At 36.8% G+C, this 19,413-nt stretch overlaps 1 protein-coding gene across 2 annotated transcripts in view; it reads left to right on the forward strand.

The window, feature by feature from the left end:
* USP9X (ubiquitin specific peptidase 9 X-linked) overlaps window positions 1–19,413 on the forward strand; it is a 128,277-nt gene that overhangs the window by 50,454 nt on the left and 58,410 nt on the right. Inside the window, exons 12-16 of one of the 2 annotated variants that reach the window (XM_040468837.1) lie at window positions 154–360; window positions 1,852–1,988; window positions 3,457–3,605; window positions 15,307–15,394; window positions 18,254–18,596. In XM_040468837.1, the coding sequence (XP_040324771.1) occupies window positions 154–360; window positions 1,852–1,988; window positions 3,457–3,605; window positions 15,307–15,394; window positions 18,254–18,596 (924 nt within the window). The remainder of the gene's footprint in view (window positions 1–153; window positions 361–1,851; window positions 1,989–3,456; window positions 3,606–15,306; window positions 15,395–18,253; window positions 18,597–19,413) is intronic. The other variant, XM_040468838.1, reaches the window with a different exon arrangement.

Consider the following 19,413-nt stretch of genomic DNA (forward strand, 5'->3'; position numbering starts at 1 on the left):
GTTTAAGTCTGCCCTATCTTATTTCTCGTATATCACTAGAATAATTCTGTGCTCAGCTGCGTTTTCTGATGAACATAGTTAATCCCATGACACGTCATTTAATCAGTGATGGGCAAATGTGTTGTTTTCATGCCATATAAAATTTTTTTCTAGGCCAGTTGGACAAATGCAAGTAAAAAGCAACGTGAAAAGCTACTTGAGCTGATACGTCGCCTTGCAGAAGATGATAAAGATGGTGTGATGGCACATAAGGTGTTGAACCTTCTGTGGAATCTGGCCCATAGTGATGATGTACCTGTAGACATCATGGACCTGGCTCTCAGTGCCCACATCAAAATATTAGATTATAGTTGCTCACAGGTAAGGTGTGCTTCCTTAGCACACTTTTTCTGACCCTTCTTCCTTATCAGGATGGCTTAGGAACAGAATAGTTCCTGATTTTCTTGACATTGTTATTTTTGAAATTATCTTCAAGAATTAACTCATTTTCTTCATCTAAGTCCACCTTCCTCTTCTCAGGTCTCTAGATCAGAATTTTGTTTCTCATCTGAAAAGCATTTAATCTCCTTGGGAGAAAGACAGTATAAAAAACAGATTATATAGTGGTAGAATTGTCAAATGCATGGTGCTGAAGTGTAAGTTTCAAATAGATCGTAAAATACTGAAGGTGATGAGGGACTTTAGAGGTAAGAGAATTTGGGTTTTCTTTGCTCATGGGGAAATTAAGAACAATTAATAGAGTTTCCTCAATAGTAAAACACTTCGAGTCTTGCCTGTGAGAAAATCACACAACAGCTTCCCTGCATTCTGACTTGTGGCATGTAAACTGTTAACTTGCAGTAAAATGGAAATTGCTGAATAATTTTCAATTTGTGAAAACTATTTGCTATACCAGTGAACTGAAATTTAGATGAGAGCCAAGAAATTAAGTTCAAGTAGGTATATGTGATTCAGATGCTATTCAGGTTTTTACTATACTTGCTTGTGACAGTTCATTAAATATTTATTCAGTATCTTTGATACTGATAACTTTCTTTTTCTTTTTTTTTTTTTTTAAACGTTTATTTATTCTTGAGACAGAGATAGAGCATGAACGGGGGCGGGGCAGAGAGAGAGGGAGACACAGAAGGGGAAGCAGGCTCCAGGCTCTGAGCCATCAGCCCAGAGCCCGACGCGGGGCTGGAACTCACGGACCGTGAGATTGTGACCTGAGCTGAAGTCGGACGCTTAACCGACTGAGCCACCAGGCGCCCCAATACTGATAACTTTCGATATAAATTATTTCAATTAAATAGAGACTCAATGTGCTCAAATAAGTAATCAAACTTAAAATTGTTAGGTACAGAAAACTGCATTTCTGATTACTATTGATTTAGGGGAAGGAATAAAGTAAATAAGGTATGGGAAGTAAAATATCATTGAAATAATTAGTTGAGTTTATAATACTTTCGCAACTGTTCTCCCTTTATCTTTTTGTATATGTGTTATGTCCTTAGTTTGATTTTTGGTGAAAAATTTTTTAACTTAGTTGCCATACCATTTTTTGGGTAAAATATAAATTTTCAGTGTTCTTCCTTCATTGTTGCTAAAACAAATCTATATAGAATAACAGTCAGGGTTATGTGTTATTGCTGAATTTTGTTTTATGGTAGAATCCTATAAAGCATTTCACTTTTTGTAGTTTTGGTAGTAAACATGAAATAAAAATGGACTTAACGCTGCTTTTGTTTATTAAACCCTTTACTGCAATTATTACGTGTTTCTGAGGATAATCTTAAACCCTGTTTTATAATTGAAGCTGGAGTTTTTCTGAGTATGACCTACCTAAAACATTGAAATTGTTTGTTTAAGGACCGTGACACACAGAAGATCCAGTGGATAGATCGCTTTATAGAAGAACTTCGTACGAATGACAAATGGGTAATTCCTGCACTGAAACAAATTAGAGAAATTTGTAGTTTGTTTGGTGAAGCCCCTCAAAACTTGAGGTAAGGCTTTTAACAGAAAATTTCAGTATTTTTATTTTTGTATTTTATTGAAAATTACATTGTCACTTGGTAAAAGCAAACTTTTCAAAAGAAAATTAGAGTGGAGAGGGGGTGATAGGAGGCTGAGAGAAGTTTCAATTTGGAACCAAAAATTCATTTATCATATCCACATCCTTGACTTTATTGAGAACGTAAGCCACAATTAAATGATACGCATCAGAATCTGCAGTATCCTGTATTACTCATGAAAGACAGCAAGATCTGGTTTAAAGTATTTTTTTTATTGATTTTAGCGAAATTTCGATTTAAATAGTGGTCTTTATATTATCTTACATGCTGAGTTCTTACTGGAATCATATTTTCTAGCATTTTCTGTTTATAAAAATTAGAATACATGATGTGAAAAGTTAAAAATAATGTGCAGAGAATGAAAGCCAGGTGTAGTACAAAGAATATTTACAGTGAGGTCAGGATTCCTGGGTATGGCCCTTACGTCTAACCAATCATACTATCTTGTAAAGATTTACTAATCAAAAGAAATGTGTTTTTCTTATGTGTAATGTTAGATGATTGCCAAGGTCCTTTTTAGCTCTAGATTATTATGATTATGCCTAGGACAGAATAGGCCATATATGTTTTGGTTTTAATGTTTGAACTTTGTCTCATTTTTTTCTGGAGGCTTAAAAAATTATGAAATTTAAAAAGCTATAAGGATAAGCCTTGGAGAAATTCCAGATTTATGTCTTAGTAACTAACATTTTTTTCAGGGAGATATTTTGATTTGGGAGCCACTGTACGTAATGCCTTTTTGCCTTTCTCAATCGAATTAAATTTGTTGCAGAATATTTTACATACTCTCCCAGGGTACAGTGGCTTCATCTCCACTAGAATAGTAATGGCTCTAAGAGTTTATTGGTTTCAGTGAAGGTGTCAGAACAGGTTGGAAAGGAATTACATGTCTTGTTGATGATAACCTGTGGGCAAACATGGATACAAACCAAGTGACCCAGAATGTACCTTGAATGGCTAATAAATCAGATTTTTTCTGAACGCATTTTCTTTGTTCAAATTTTTCACTCCAACCATAGCATAATCTTGTGGTGCTAATCTTGCAAGGGTTATGTTCCTGTTCTACAATTTTGGAAATAATCCTGTAAACTGACACAAGTGCTTTGGTACGGCTATAGGACAGGAGTGGAAATTGGTCATTGAAGTAGACTCCCATGGTGTGAGACGAGAGAATATTAACATACTGTCCACGTAAATGAGAATAACAGAATAAATGTCTTTTTGAAACAATATTTTATTTTAAATTGCTTGATCTTGTTATTGAAGTAAATGGCCAAGAGAGTGTAATTCTGTAATGACGGAGAAACCATTTTAAGGTTTTAAATTAGTAGCTAAGAATTTAGATTGTATAAGCTCTTTTGATTACAACAGAGTTTAATTGCCTAATTATATTGTTAAGTTCTTCTCGTTTCAGTCAAACTCAGCGAAGTCCCCATGTATTTTATCGCCATGACTTAATCAATCAACTTCAGCACAATCATGCCCTAGTTACTTTGGTAGCAGAAAACCTTGCAACTTATATGGAAAGCATGAGACTGTATGCTAGAGGTATGTATTATAAGCTAACATGAAATACGGGAAATAACAGCAACTTCTCGGCATTTGTTCTATCAATTACCTTAAAGATGACAACACCTATATTTTAAATGATGCAAGATAATTGGTTTTATTAGCTGTATTCTTTATGAGCTTATGTTCCACTTTTACTCTCAACTTCTATTCACCCTAAATTCCAACCCAGCATTGCAAAGCTCTCCTTATTAAATTGATTTACTTTTCTTCTTTGGGACTTCTGCCTGCCTGTACTGTAACTGGTTGCTACTTTCTTTGGAATGAACTTAACTCATTCTCAACCTTTGTTTCCTTACTACCACTATCTTTATTTTTTTTTCCTCAACAAAATTTGTTTTGTCTATGTCTGTTGTACATATTATAGTTCCTTTATAATCCTAAGTCCACATTTCACAAGTGTTTCAGACTCTGAATTAGAAAATGCACAAGAATAACCAAGTGAAGCTATACGAATCTTCATGTTTATGTTGGTTTTCAAAGTGTGAATTTGTTTAAACGTGTCAGGGTAGAGTTTCCTGAGGTTTCAACAGCCAGTTTTTAAGTTCCTGCCATATGTAAAACTCGGTTTCAATACTCTTTTCCTCTCTGACAGCCGTGTCTATCTGTGCTAGAGTACAGATTGGTTTTTAGTACGTATTCTACTGTCATGTAAACCAAACTTTGTTCCCATAGCTGTAGATAGAAAATTTTATGCTACTACCAGTGCTAGAGATTGAATTGAACATAATGGTTACTGAACATGCTACTCATTTAACATGTTATGCTAGATAAGAGTCTGCAGAAGCCAATAGTATATATTAAAAATGATTTTTAAAAGTTTATTTTTCGGAGAGAGAGAATTGGGGAGAGACTGAGAATCTCAGGATCAGCACTGTCAGTGCAGAGCACAACACAGGGCTTGATCCCGTGAACCGCGAGATCATGACCTGAGCCAAAATTACGAGTTGGATGCTTAACTGACTGAGCTACTTAGACACCCCAAAAATGATATTTCGGATACTCCTTATTTGAAGAGTAGATTGGGTTCTTGGCATTCTTGAATAAAATCTTAAGATGCTGATAAATCATAGGATTTCTTTAACATTTACAGGATATATGTTACCATATAAAATTCAGATAAGCATAATAGAAAAATTAAGCAGTTCTTCAGGTATGCCACCTGATTGTGTTGGCTGTTTATTCTTCCATGTACCCCACCCTCTGGGCCAGCTGAGTCCTCCTAGGCAGTAGATTGTAGAGCTAGGTAAGCAGTCTAAGCATCAGGAGGCTGTTAGGCCCCAGGCAATGATCTTTTATCATTTTAGGCCCGAGTTCCTTCTAAGCATGATAGAATAATTGGAGCAGTATAGACCTGTGACCATGTGATTTATGCTCTGTACCAAATGCAACCAAAATCTGAGAGAAGCACCAGAGGTTTGCATGTAATACACCCAGTCACTGGGAGCCTCTGGGCTCAGTTTAGCATAATGTAGATTCTTTGTTAGGATCTCCTCTCTTCTTGCTGGTACAAAGTCCTCACATATGCCATTGCAGGCCTTCCCCCAAAATGGAGCCATATAAATCATACGCGCTGCAATGCTAATTTTGCTTACTTCATTTGTATGTGATGTTTTAATTTATTTCATTGCCAGAAGTTGAGTACTGTGCTGTCGGGACACTCAGGAGATGATGTTGCTTGTGCAGTTCAGCCTCACTTGGGTTTCCAGCTTCGTTTTAGTCCAGTTCCATATAAGTCATTGCCTCTTCTCAATTTCATTGTCAAAAGAATGTTTTTCAGTCTTTAGTTTTCCCTCCTTAAATTGCCTGTAGTTCCATAAAATGAGAGGTATGACTCTTCATAGTCAGATTGTCTACTTGTGAAAAATGACCTACACTAGCTAGGCGTATGACCTTGGGCAAGTTATTTATGTGAGAACAATGCCTAGTACATATTAAGCACTTGAGTTTTTGTTGCTATGGATGTTCCCTTAAATTCATTGACACACCTTATGTTTTTTTCCTAATTTTGATAACTTTTCCTCATTACGGTACTCCTCTGATTAAGACCTTAATCCTTAAATATGGCGTGGGGGGGTGGGGGGAAGTATATTTTACAACTAGTAAGATTCTCCTACACAATAAGCTTTTTGCAGCATTAAGTCACTTTTGTGATAAGGTCAACCACCAATTTCTGAATTTGAAATTCTAAAGTAAATTACAGCCTTTGTCTCTGTATAATAGAAATGTTTTATAAGATCTCATTAGGTATGAGACCTGTTATCTAGCATGATACATCAAGGTTTCAGAATGTACTGATAGTCTTAATTTCTGGTAACTATTACATCAGCGTCACATATTTGTCCTGCTCATGTTTCATGTCCACTTGTGTCTTTTGCTTTGGAATAAAATGTTTTCACAGTACTTAGGTCAGCTGATTCTACCTCCTGTTTTATTATTATTTAGATAAAGTTAATGAGTTTATTAAAATTCCAGTATTTATTCCTGTATTCTTTTTTTTTTTTTAAATGTTTATTTTTGAGAGAGAGCGTGAGCCAGGGAGGGCCAGAGACCCGAGGGAGACACAGAATCTGAAACAGTCTCCAGGCTCTAGGCTGTAAGCACAGAGCCTGATGCAGGACTCGATCCACGAACCGTGAGATCATGACCTGAGCTGAAGTCAGCTGCCCAACCGAGCCACCCAGGCACCCCTCGTATGTTCTTACTAGTAGTAGTGCCTTCGGATAATGGTGCTTACCAAGTCATCCTTTAAAAGTTTTTTAATGTATACAACAAAGTAAAAAACCACTTTTAATTTTCACTCAAGTTTTGCCTTATGATAGGATTGTCATTGTACTGGCTTGAACGCTTATTGATAGTTTTATTTACCGTTTTTCCCTGGCTTCTAGATAGAAGAGCCTGCCATGGGGCTCGAACTCATGAACTGTAAGATCATGACCTGAGCCAAAACCGAGTCAGATGCTTAACAACTAAGCCACTCATGCACCCCTGCATTCTATTTTCTATAGACTACCACTTCCCCATGACTTCTTCCCAACCTCTTACATCTAGTACTGGCAATTTTTAGGAATGTTTTTCCACATAAACAATTTCTTCATGAGTGTCATTCACCAACAGTGCTGTGGGTTAAGGTCAAATCCTAGGCTAGACTTTTTCAGCTCTGGCTCATTCCTACACAACAGCCATGAAATATGGCTAAGTCTGTGTGGGTTCTTTGTGACTTAAAAAAAATTAATTTAGTATCCATTTTATGAATGGCTTATAGTTCTCTAGAGTGATGGTTATTTCCAAGGTCTGTGTAAGGAAAGTAAATATGATCCTCCAACATCTTACTTTAGAAATTGAGAAAGGGCTTAAAGAATCTTGTCGACATGTCAAAAAAAAAAAAAAAATAGGAGTTGGTTCTTACTGGTGAAAATTAGGCCAAAATAAATAAAAGTAAGTAAACCATTAAATGAAGTACAGACTCTTCAGCCTATGCTGAAAGAAAGGGAAGTATCAACTAATATATGTGGAACATGTGATGATCATAAAAAACCAAGGGATGAGGGATTTAATTTTTTGAATGGTGGGAGTAAGATGCTCAGTGGATCTTCTCAACAAAAGAACCATTTCACTGAAGAAAATTTTAAAGTTTTTTTTTTAAATTTTAATGTTTGCTTAGATTTGAGAGAGAGAAAGAGAGCATGAGCAGAGGAGGGGCAAAGAGTAAAGGAGACCCAGAATCTGAAACAGGTTCCAGGCTCTGAGCTGTCAGCACAGAGCCCGACGTAGGGCTCGAACCCACGAACTGTGAGATCATGCCCTGAGCCGAAGTTGGATGCTTAACTAACTGAACCACCCAGGCACCCCATGATTTGTGAGAGACGGGCTGTGAGGATGAAGAGCTCAGCAGTTAGGCTTCAAGGGATTCACCTTATTTGGACAAGAGCATGCCATTCCCAAGAATATTATTAAAATTTTGGTGAAGAACAATTAGGAGGGTGCTTGCAGCTCCGTGTACTCATGTTGGTAAATGAAACAGCAGAGCAACCAGGAGTTTAACAGATTTTATTTTATTTTATTTTATTTTTTTTTTTTAATTTTTTTTTTTTCAACGTTTATTTATTTTTGGGACAGAGAGAGACAGAGCATGAACGGGGGAGGGGCAGAGAGAGAGGGAGACACAGAATCGGAAACAGGCTCCAGGCTCTGGGCCATCAGCCCAGAGCCCGACGCGGGGCTCGAACTCCCGGACCGCGAGATCGTGACCTGGCTGAAGTCGGACGCTTAACCGACTGCGCCACCCAGGCGCCCCTAACAGATTTTAGATCAAGAGACAAGATGAGCCCTCCTGGGAGTAGTCAGCCCTAGGGGGTCACATGTGTTAGGTTGCACCCACTCAGAAGCAATCAGAGCAAGACCGGGACAAGTTGAAAACATTCTTAAGTCCACGCACCATTCCATTAGCAAAGGTTTTGAGCTTCAGTGGCTGAAGTATTAAATTGAATTTCTGATCAAACCCTGGGTGAATAATAAGCTACCGTTACCTGGGGACAACTCTTAGGAAGCCAGGCTTGAAAGTAAAATTTGATCCCTTTTGAAAGTAAAAGGAATAAAACGTATTCCTTGTAGTCAAGAAGACTATGCATCATGCCTCTGCACCCTCCTGAGTGAGTGGGAAGAAAACATCGCAGCTTTGTCATTGAATGTGGGGCATAAACAAACTCCTTGAACTGGGATGGTAGCATTCCAAGCCACTCACATCCACTGGTAAAGGGTAAAGGGTAATAATCTAGCCAAAGCGGGACTTAATTACAGCATTTCACCAATAAGGCGCTTATGTTGTAAGTAGCAGGAACAGCTTACATATAGCAAGGCTGAAAGGTAAAAGGAGGAAAAATACTGTGGGTGAGATAGACCTCAGAGAGTTCAGACTATTCACTAAACAACCAAGCAAACAACACCAACCTGGGAGTTGGTGGGCGGTGTCAAAATTAGGTTGCTATAATATATTTAAATACCCAGATTTCAACCAAAAAAAAATTAAAGGTGTCACCCGTATATATACAGACCACAGAAACTGCCTCTGAATGGGCCCAGATGGTAGACTTTGCAGACAAAGACTTGAAAGCAGTTATTACAAATATGCCCAAGGAGCTGTATGAACTTGTGTCTAATGAATTAAAGGAAAGTATCGTGACAGTTGAGAATAATGTCAACGAGATAGAATTTTTTTCTTTAAAAAAGTAGGAATCAAATGGAAATTCTGGAGTTGAAAACTCCAATACCCAAAACGAAAAATTTGGAACAGGGGCTGAACAGAGCTTGCAAGCTTGCGGAAGACTCAATCTGAATTTAAGATTGATGAATAGAGATTATGCAATCTGAAAAACAGTGAAGAAGGAATGAAAATCCTATAGAAATACTGGAAATCGTTAAGAGTACCAACATGCATGCAGTGGGAGTACCGGAAGGAGATGCAAGAGACAGAAGGGAGCAGGAAAAAACATCATCACCGAAGACTCCCTAGATGGATTTAGAAACCTTAACCCATATACCAAGAAGCTTAAAGAATTCCAAGTAAGGTAACGTTAGACCCAGATGCAGGCACTTCATAGGTGTAAGAAAATTTGAAAGTTGTAAGAGAAAAATGAACTCTTCATAAGGAAACACAAGTAAAATTAACAATTTGTTTTGTAGAACATTGGAGACTAGAAAGTATTAGGATAAACGTATATGAAGTGCTAGGGGCAGTGGAGGGACCTGACAACTAAGTAACATACAGCAAAACTATCTTTCAAAAATGAAGACAAAATAAAGGCATTCCCAGATCAATGCTGAGAGAATTTATTGCTAGCAGACTTGCCTTGCAAGAAATACTAAAGAAAGTAATTAGACTGACAGGTGACACCAGTCATTCAAAGCCTAAGGGGGGAAAATATAGTTATGCCTTGTTTTACTGCTTTTTGAAGATAACTGCATATTTTACAAATTGAAGGTTTATGACAACTCTGCATCGAGCAAGTCTATATCAGTGCCATTTTTCCAGTAACATTTGTTCACTTCATGTCTCTGTCACATTTTGGTAATTCTCAGGATTTTAAACTCTTTTATTGTATTTGTTAAGGTGATCTGTGATTGGTGATTATGACTTGAGCACTCAAATAATTACCATTTTTTAGCAATAAAGTATTTTTAAGGTATTTACGTTGTGTTTTAAGACATAATGCTATTTCATGCTTAATAGACTATAGTATAAAGTATACCTAACTTTCATATGCATTGGAAAGCCAAAGACTTCATCTTACTTTATTGCAATACTTGATTTGTTTTGGGGGTCTGGAACCAAACTTGCAGTATCTCTTGTGTGCCTGTAGAAATTTTGAACACTATAAACCCATTATCCATACCTAACAGGCATATAAGGAATACTCCATCCAACAAGAGCAGAATGTACTTTCTTCTCACGTACAAATAGAATATTTTGTAGGACACACCATATTCTAGGCCATACAGAGTAGGATTTTTGTCCACAGTTGAATTAAATTGTAAATTAAGGAAATTTGGGGATTTCACAAGTTCGTGTCCATTATATGCTCCTGACTAACCAGTGGGTCAAAGAAGAAATGACACCTGTGTAATGAGAATATACTGAGATGAATGAAAACACAAAATGCGGTAACTTTGGTAGAGTTGCTAAGTCAGTGCTCAGAGGGAAATTTGTACCTCTGAGTGTTCATAGTAAAGAAGACAGTTACCAAATCAGTAACCTTCAGAAACTAGGAAAGAGCAAACTAAACCCATAGAACAAAGGAAGGAAATAAGATTAGAGTTGAAATCAAGTAAGGTAAGGGAGAGAAAACTTAGAGATCAATGGAACTGAAAGTTGGTTTTTTGAAAAGGTCAGCAAAATTGACAAACCTGTAGCTAGGCTAAGAAAATGAGACTCAATTATGAAAATCAAAAGTAAGAGGCCATCTCTACTGATCTTACAAGAAAAATTGAGTACCAAATTGCTGAAATTGGAGAAGCAATTAAAATTTTGAATAAATTTAAGTGAAAAAATTGAATGAGTAACAAAGAAACCACAAAGAAATTCTGGGACCAGGTCATTTCATTGGTGAATTTTATTGAACATTTGAAGAATTACCACCACTCCTTCACAAATTCTTTCAGAAAATAAAAGTACACTTCTCAATGCCTTCTGTGAAGCCATTATTACCCTCATACCAAAACAATACAAAGACATCAGAAGAAAACTACGGACCAGTATCCCTTATGAGTAAAGATTAAAAATCCTTTAAAAAAAAAGGTGGGGGGGGAGGGCAAATCAAATTCAGCAACATATAACAAGGACTATGTATCATGACTAAATAGAACATATGTCTGGAACACAATGTTGATTTCACACCCAAAAGTCCATTGTGATACACCAATAGAATAAAAGACCAAAACTGCTTCTCAGTAGGTGAAGAAAAAGTATTTGACAAAATCCAATACCTTTTCATTTTAAAATCATTGAACAAACTAAGAATAGAAGGTGACTTTATCAACCTGATGAAGGGCATCTCAAAACTCTCCTAGCTAACTTCATACTTAATGGTGAAAGATCTGCTGCTTTCCCCCAGGATCAGGAATGAGATAAAGGTGTGTATGCTAATCACTTCCATTTAACATTCTGTGGAGGTGCTAGCCTGAGCAACTAGGCAAGAAAAATGAGCATCCACATTTGAAAAGAGGCATAGGTATCTGTAATTACAGAAATCAACACTTGTATATAGAAATCTTTAAGAATCCACTAAAATCTATTAAAGCTAATAAATGAGTTAAACTAGATGGCAGGAATTAAGATCAGTGTACAAATGTCAGTTATATTTCTGTATGCTCAGTAATGACCAACCTGAAAATAAAATTAAGAAAATAATTTTATTTACAATAGCTTCATAAAGTATGAAATACTTACAATTGAACAAAAATACAAAAGTTGTTTGTACATTTTATTTTTTAAGATTTTTAAAAAAGTAATCTCTACACCCAACGTGGGGCTTGAACTCATAACCTTGAGATAGTCACATGCTCCATTTACTGAGCCAACCAGGCACCCCCAAAATTTGTACATTTTAAACTATGGAACAGAATTGTGGAAAGCAGTTAAAGATTTAAATAAATGGACAGACAGCCCGTGTTCATTGAATGGAAGACTTTAATATTGTTACAGTCATTGTACTCTGCAAATTGATCTACAGATTCAAAATAATCCCTATAAAAATCCCAACTTTTGTACAGAAATCGATCAGCTGATCCTAAAGATCGTGGAAATGCAAGGGACCGTTGGACCATATAATAGCCAACATAATCTTATTTGCTGAAAACTAAAGTTGGCTGACCTATATATATAATAATTCCTGATTTCAAAACTTAATACAAAATAACACAGTGTAGTACTAACATGAGAATAGATGTATGCATCAGTGGAATAGATAGTCTAGAAATAAATTGTTAAATTTATGTTAACTGATTTTTGTGAGTGGGAAGAATATTCAGTGGGAAAAGAAGTGATTTTTTGATAAATGTTGCTGGAAAGTTTGTATATGCACATCTAGAAGAATAAAGTTTGATCCCCTACCTCACACCATACACAAAACTTAAAATAGATCATAGACCTAAAAGTATAAAAGTCTTAGGAAGAAAACAAATTTTTGTGGCCTAAGGAGGAGAAAAGGTGGTGTATTGGAGTACATCAAAGCTTAAAACTTAACTGCTTCAAATGATTCAATAAAGTAAAATGACAGTCCAAGAATTGGAAAAAAAAAATCTAAGTCCTATGTCTAATAAAGGACTTCTATCCAAAATATAGAAGAACTCTTAACAATTAAAACACAACCCAATTAGGAAATGGGCAGAGGATATTGTATTTCTCCAATGGCCAAAAGCACAAAAAAGATGCTCAGTATCATTAGTTACTAAGGAAATGTGAATCAAAACTACATTGAGAACCTACTTCACACTTAGAATGACAAAAATAAAGATGACAAACGTTTACACAGCTCAGACTTTCATGGTATTTGAGTTATGTCTTGATGCTTTCTCAAAACTGAGCTGCTTTTATGAGTTATTAAACAGTCTCTAGGCAATTTGCATTCTGTAATGACAAGAACCAATTTATGTTAGCCATAGCCACTTGGATTTAATTTTGTCTGATTTATTATCTCCTGCTCTCATCAGTTGGATGGGACAAGTCACAAATGCATCATCGTCTTTGGCTGCTAACTAGAGCTGAATGTTTACAAGGAAGACCACCAAACATGCTGTTTATGTTCTGCCAGCCCAGAATCTCCTCTGTAGTAACGTGTCAAGTCTCTCCCTTTCTATTTAGCAATGAGGGATCGTCTTATTTCTCGACTATTTATTCTTGATTATTGACATTCGTTGAATATTTTCAAAGTTCTAACCTGTGTTCAGGTTCTCCAGGATTTTTTTGTGTGTATTTTTTTTGAAGGAGGCTTTATGCCTAACATGGAGCTCAGACTCACAACCCCAAGATCAAGAGTTACATGCTCTACCAACTGAGCCAGCCAGCTGTCCAGGGTCTAGTTCTTGATAAAGTGCTGGCACCTAAAAAGGGATGGGGGTATTAAAACTAGTGGGTAAAAGTTTAAGAAGCAAGATACTTACATAGTCTGAAGGCATCTCCCCACTACTTAAGAAGAAGAGAAAAATAGTAAGTTTACACTGCAAAATCCTAATGGAAACACTTTGACCAAATGATCAAAGTTAACTTCGGTATTGTATCAGTGTTAATTGTAATGTGTTTATTTAAACAAATGTCTTCGTTATTTGGAAATATTTAAGTATCGGGGGAGTGGGGGCAGGTACAGAGCTATGTCTTCAACTGACTGTCAAATGGTTTAGAAAAATTACACTTAGGTTATATGTGGCAACTAATGAAATAGATGCAGCGAAATGTAAACAACTGGTCAATGTGGGTGAAGTTGATAAGGGAATTCACCCATTATTTTTGAAACTTGTGTTAGATGTGAAATTACTAAAATATAAAATTTCCCCTAAAAAGGAACATGGCAGGCGAACAAAGCTGTGCATAAACTCCTTGTTTAGACAATAACAAAAAAGGCAACTGAAGTCCATTGATGATTCAGATATTTCAAGACTAATTCTCTGAAAAAGAAAAGTTCTGCATAGTTGATTAGAATTTGATCTTCTATCCAGTTTCTTGAGAAACTGCTTTAAGTCTGCATCTTGAGGAAATGGACTTTGATGGAAGTTGAGAAAACATGTTTAGGACTTTTGGTAGATGGCAATACATGTGGAAGTAGAAAGCGGTTCTAATATATTTTGCTTTTCTTCCAAAAACATTAAAGGCAGATTTTATTTATTTGTTTAAAGTTTATTTTTTGAGAGCCCACGCACACAGCGGGGCAAGGGCAGAGAGGGAGAGAGAATCCCAAGCAGGCTCTACACTGTCAGCACAGAGCCCGATGTGAGGCTCGAACTCACAAACCATGAGATTGTGACCTGAACCGAAATGAAGAGTGGGATGCGTAACTGACTGAACCACGCACGCGCCCCGAAAAGCAGATGTTTTTAAACACTCTATGTTCCATATATGTTCCATCTTTACATCAGTCCCAAGATTTTCTTCAGAGAAGAAACCACTAGTTTTGAAGTTTTTTACTATTTCTGGAAGGTCTCAAACAGTTAGAATTCTTTGGCAGTAGGACACACGTACCATAAAGTCCATGATCTGGTATGCAAATATCAGTAATTAATGTTAAAGGAAGCCACACAATTTCTTGTTCCTCCATACTTTGTACAACTTGCTGGAAGAAATGTCAATGATTTCCTCATGTTTGATAGCACTTGTCAGCATTTGCTTCGTGTCTCTTTAGCCCCAAGCCACAGATGAACTTGACCATTTCCAGGTGACACCACTTTTTCCAACGAAGTCAAAACAAAACAACTGTCCATAGTGTTTTCAGTACAGTAGGTTCTTTTTAAGATTTTTTGCTGTGGCCTTTCATTCCAAATAGACTTTTCCACCCATTGTATATTTGAAATCAATGTAAAACCAAAGAGTTTACTACTAGCTTTTTTTTTTTTTTTAAGAAGGAATTTATAGTTTAAGCTAGGCTTAGTGACCAACACTTACCCATGGTCATGATTGAAGGGTAAGTTCTTTTGAATTTCTATGAGACTGTTCTAGACTTTTGTAACATGCTACTGGTAATAACTATGATAACTATACAGAATGGCACCTTATGTTTTTAGGTAAACATGAGTAATATTTTAACTAATTTTTCTCCATGAAGGTAGTTGTTAGTAGAACAGGAAGGAAGTTGAAACAGTTTTGTCTTGGTAGCTTATTTTCACAGATCGCTCGGGTCAGTCTTAGGCTGTAATCAAAAATTGCTTGTGTATACAGATAAGGCAAAAGGGCTGTGATGAAAAATTATTTTTGATAGCACATATAAAAGATCATTTTCTTTGGTTATGTAAAAGAAAAGCTTATTTTTGTCGGGAAGGTAGGAGATGGGTAGAAACCATCAATAATTAATTAGTAAACTTCAGGTTGCCTTTTAATAAAGAATTAATGGCTTTTTAACTGACTTAAATTTCTGTTGATTAAATTTGGTGATGTGGGTATCCATGTGTATAATGCCTGATTTTTCTTAATTTGCAGATCATGAAGACTATGACCCACAAACTGTGAGGCTGGGAAGTAGATATAGTCATGTTCAAGAAGTCCAAGAACGGCTTAACTTCCTTAGGTTTGTTTTAAATTATCAGTGTTGCTCTCTTTAAGACCCAGATAAGGAATGCTTAGTTAATGTGCTGTTGTATGGTTAGGTCTTTGTTAGGTGATCTTTTCCCCTGCCATCTCGTATTTTCCCACGTGGAAATGATTACCTGAAAGTCCCAAGGACATTTCCCTATGTGTTTATTGTTAAATACTTTAAAATTATTGGCTGATTTGTAACTCTTATTCTTTGCAGTATTTGAACACATCTTAAGCTTTTGTATATACTTGTCCTTCATGTTTCTTTATGCTAGAAATAGGTTTATTTTTAGAGAATAAATGTCCATACTTTGACAGAACTAGCTAGAGAATCGTATTGACCTTAATGGTATCCTAGTCCGTAGGGAAATGGAGTCAAAAGGCTGCTGGCCCAGCACCTCGAAAGAGTGGTTTGCATCCAGTGGTGTCTTGTTCATCCTGGCAGTGGCTGACAGAGGCCATCTGAATGAATAACATTATTCTGATGGGGATGAAGAAAAGAGGTTTATTCCCTTGAGCCAAAGCTAAATGTAGTCCCTGGCTGAATTTGAATTTGCTCAGGGATAATTAGCCTTTAATGATCACAGACTTCACAGATTTGAAATTGTTAAAAAGTTTTGTTGATGAGCGGTTTCTTGTGAATTCAGAAACCGCAGGCTGCAGAAGTGCTTATTCAGTTGCTAAGTGTGCTAAGAGAGATGCCCAGATTGTCAGTGCTTTGGGAAATCTATTGCGTTTATTATTTTGATACATTGGAGAATTTTCTCCTAAGCTCAGTTAATTAAGGACTTGTTTATTGAACTGTGTGCTTATTTACTGGAAAACATTTACATAAATAGTTACATAATGATTGTAACTTGAGGAAAAACTCTAGCCACCAAATTCCAAGAAATTTAGCATTGGTTTAAAGTGAAATGTTTTTTCTGTGTGTGTTTTGATTTTCAACCACCTGGATAGAAGGACCTGCCTCCCCAGATTGAGAATCACTTCCATAGTGAGTCATTGTTATTGATGGGTTTGTGTTGTATCCCGTAGGTTTCCTAGAACAGAAAAATGGTTATGAGTCCTACTGTATTCAAGTTGGGAATCAGAGGACCTATTCTGCTCCTTGCTTTGTTAGTACCCGTCTTCATGACTTGTAGCAAAACACACTCAAGGGAAGAGAACCTCACATTACTTACAATATATTTGGCCTGTGTTAAACAGTTTACACTTAATCTTCAGAGCAATGTGGAAGGCAGGTATTATCCCCATTTGATTCATAAAAAAATGGAGATTGACATGGCTTAATAGCTTCTTTGATATCTGGAAGCCCATACATAATGGCATTGCACTGCTCGACTGGATCTGTCTGACTTCAGGGTCGGTGCTCTTTATATTAGACCAGTGATTTTTGGAAATCTGTCTTGGAGCCTTAGGGCTTCTAAGGAGCTTCCTCCAAGATTTCTGAACAAGCGGTGGAGATTTGGTCCCCATTTCTTCTTTCTTTCCTCCTCTTCCCAACAACTAGGGCAGCCCTGCTTTTATATATCAGACTTGAGAATAGAATTTTTTTTTTAATTTTTTTTTCAACGTTTATTTATTTTTGGGACAGAGAGAGACAGAGCATGAACGGGGGAGGGGCAGAGAGAGAGGGAGACACAGAATCGGAAACAGGCTCCAGGCTCTGAGCCATCAGCCCAGAGCCTGACGCGGGGCTCGAACTCACGGACCGCAAGATCGTGACCTGGCTGAAGTCGGACGCTTAACCGACTGTGCCACCCAGGCGCCCTGAGAATAGAATTTTTGCTTTAAGAAAGTTTTCTGCTTGTTGTACTTTAAAAAAACAAACAAAAAACTTTGAAAACAAATTCATGTTACCACACAGGACATTGCATATCATATCTATAAGTTAGAAGTAGCAGGGTTAGGTAGGACAAGGTGCTAGATACCTTCTTTAAGCTCACCAATGCTTTTAAAATATCAAAGACCCTAGAGTTGAGATCCCAAAATGCTTTGAGATAATGAGAGAACCTACTCCCACGAAATACATGCACCTTACTTTTTAACTGGGCAGGGAATCATCATTATGTGAGCTAAAAATTATGTGCTACTCAGAATAAAGTGTCTCGTTTCCTTTCCTTCATAGATAGGGCAGTCAGGGTGGGTGGAGGAATGCTGAAAGAAATCTAAAGCTATGATAGAAGAGACTGCCACTGTCCCAAAATTCACCTTCATTGTCTTAATAACCAGTAGTCACAATACTAAAAAGACCCTAGAGAGCATCACTGAATAATTGATAAGCATTCTGTTAGATACTGACATAAAAAGTTTAAGTCATATGTAGATTATTCTGTTTAATGTGGCGAGGTACTGAGTGATGCATCTTAGACCATCAGGAAGCATTAAAACTTACGTAGTTTTGACCTAAAATTCGTTAATGAAATGGTTATCTGTGAAAGTCACTTGGGAACTACCTCATTTTCCAATAATGGCATATTAGCGGAATGGTAAAAGTCAAACAACCCATTAAATATAGTTTTGAAATGGCTGGATTCAAAGACCAAACTGTTTAAGTTCAGGAAACAAATACTTAATTCAGTTTAAGTTCAATCACCTCACAGAGTTCCTGGCACATTGTAAGTGCCCAGTATGTGCTTGTTAAATGAATGAATGAATACCTAAGGGTTTTTTACTACAAGATGAAAGTTGAGGAATAAGTAAGCTTAAGATGTCAATAAGAATTGACATCTTCTTATCTGTAATTAATATGTAATTATGATATATGGATTATTTCTACATATACTGCTAGATTGCCTTTCAGGATAAAAATTATGTAGATCTAATTGCTAATTTTCTATGTTTTTCCAAGATTTTTATTGAAGGATGGCCAACTGTGGCTATGTGCTCCTCAGGCAAAACAAATATGGAAGTGCTTAGCAGAGAATGCAGTTTACCTTTGTGATCGTGAAGCCTGTTTTAAGTGGTATTCCAAGTTGATGGGAGACGAACCAGACTTGGATCCTGATATTAATAAAGACTTCTTTGAAAGTAACGTGCTTCAGCTTGATCCTTCCCTGTTAACTGAAAACGGAATGAAATGTTTTGAGCGATTCTTCAAAGCTGTGAATTGTCGAGAAGGAAAACTAGTAGCAAAAAGGAGGGCATATATGATGGATGATTTGGAGTTAATAGGATTAGACTACCTTTGGAGGGTAAGTGAAAAGTAGGGACTTTGTCAACATTCTTTCTGATGAAATATTTCAGATAGAGAAGGAGTCACAAGTTTGCATGTAAATTACGTATATATGCTGATCTGATGCTTGTCTAGAAGGTAGTGGTAGTTCACCTTTGTCTTATTGTATCATTTGTCATTAGGTTTTTTCTTCTCTCTCTCCCTTCCCCTCCCGTTTTGTCACTGATAATCCTTTTTGTCTTGGCTTAGAGTCTGATCATTCCAGGTGTATTTAGAAATATACTTACCATATAGATTTTTCATTCCCCTGCTCCCCATAGAAGTCATTGTTCTTCCTTTTGTTTCATTCATTGTAGATCCTGTTTCTTCTCCTTCATTGTTGTTGTTTTTTTTTTAACGTTTATTTATTTTTGAGACAGAGACAGAGCATGAATGGGGGAGGGGCAGAGAGAGAGGGAGACACAGAATTGGAAGCAGGCTCCACGCTCTGAGCCATCAGCCCAGAGCCTGACGCGGGGCTCGAATTCACGGACCGTGAGATCGTGACCTGAGCCAAAGTCGGACGCTTAACCGACTGAGCCACCCAGGCGCCCCTCCTTCATTGTTAATTTTACATTATTATACATGCAATGCTAAAATAGAGGACAGAAGAGAAGACTATTTAGAATGGGTTACAAATGTATACTTTATTGGCACAGTTTTAACTTGTGATGTTTTTAAACACCCGAGGGAATGAAATATTACTGTCTTATTTTTCCACCGTTGTATTTTTTTTTATTAAAAAATTTTTTAAATGTTTATTTTTGAGACTGAGACAGAGCCTGAAGGGGGGGGGG

The sequence above is a fragment of the Herpailurus yagouaroundi genome, unplaced genomic scaffold (genome assembly GCF_014898765.1).
Source record: "Herpailurus yagouaroundi ecotype Mexico unplaced genomic scaffold, PumYag 67793, whole genome shotgun sequence".
Lineage (NCBI taxonomy): Eukaryota > Metazoa > Chordata > Mammalia > Carnivora > Felidae > Herpailurus > Herpailurus yagouaroundi.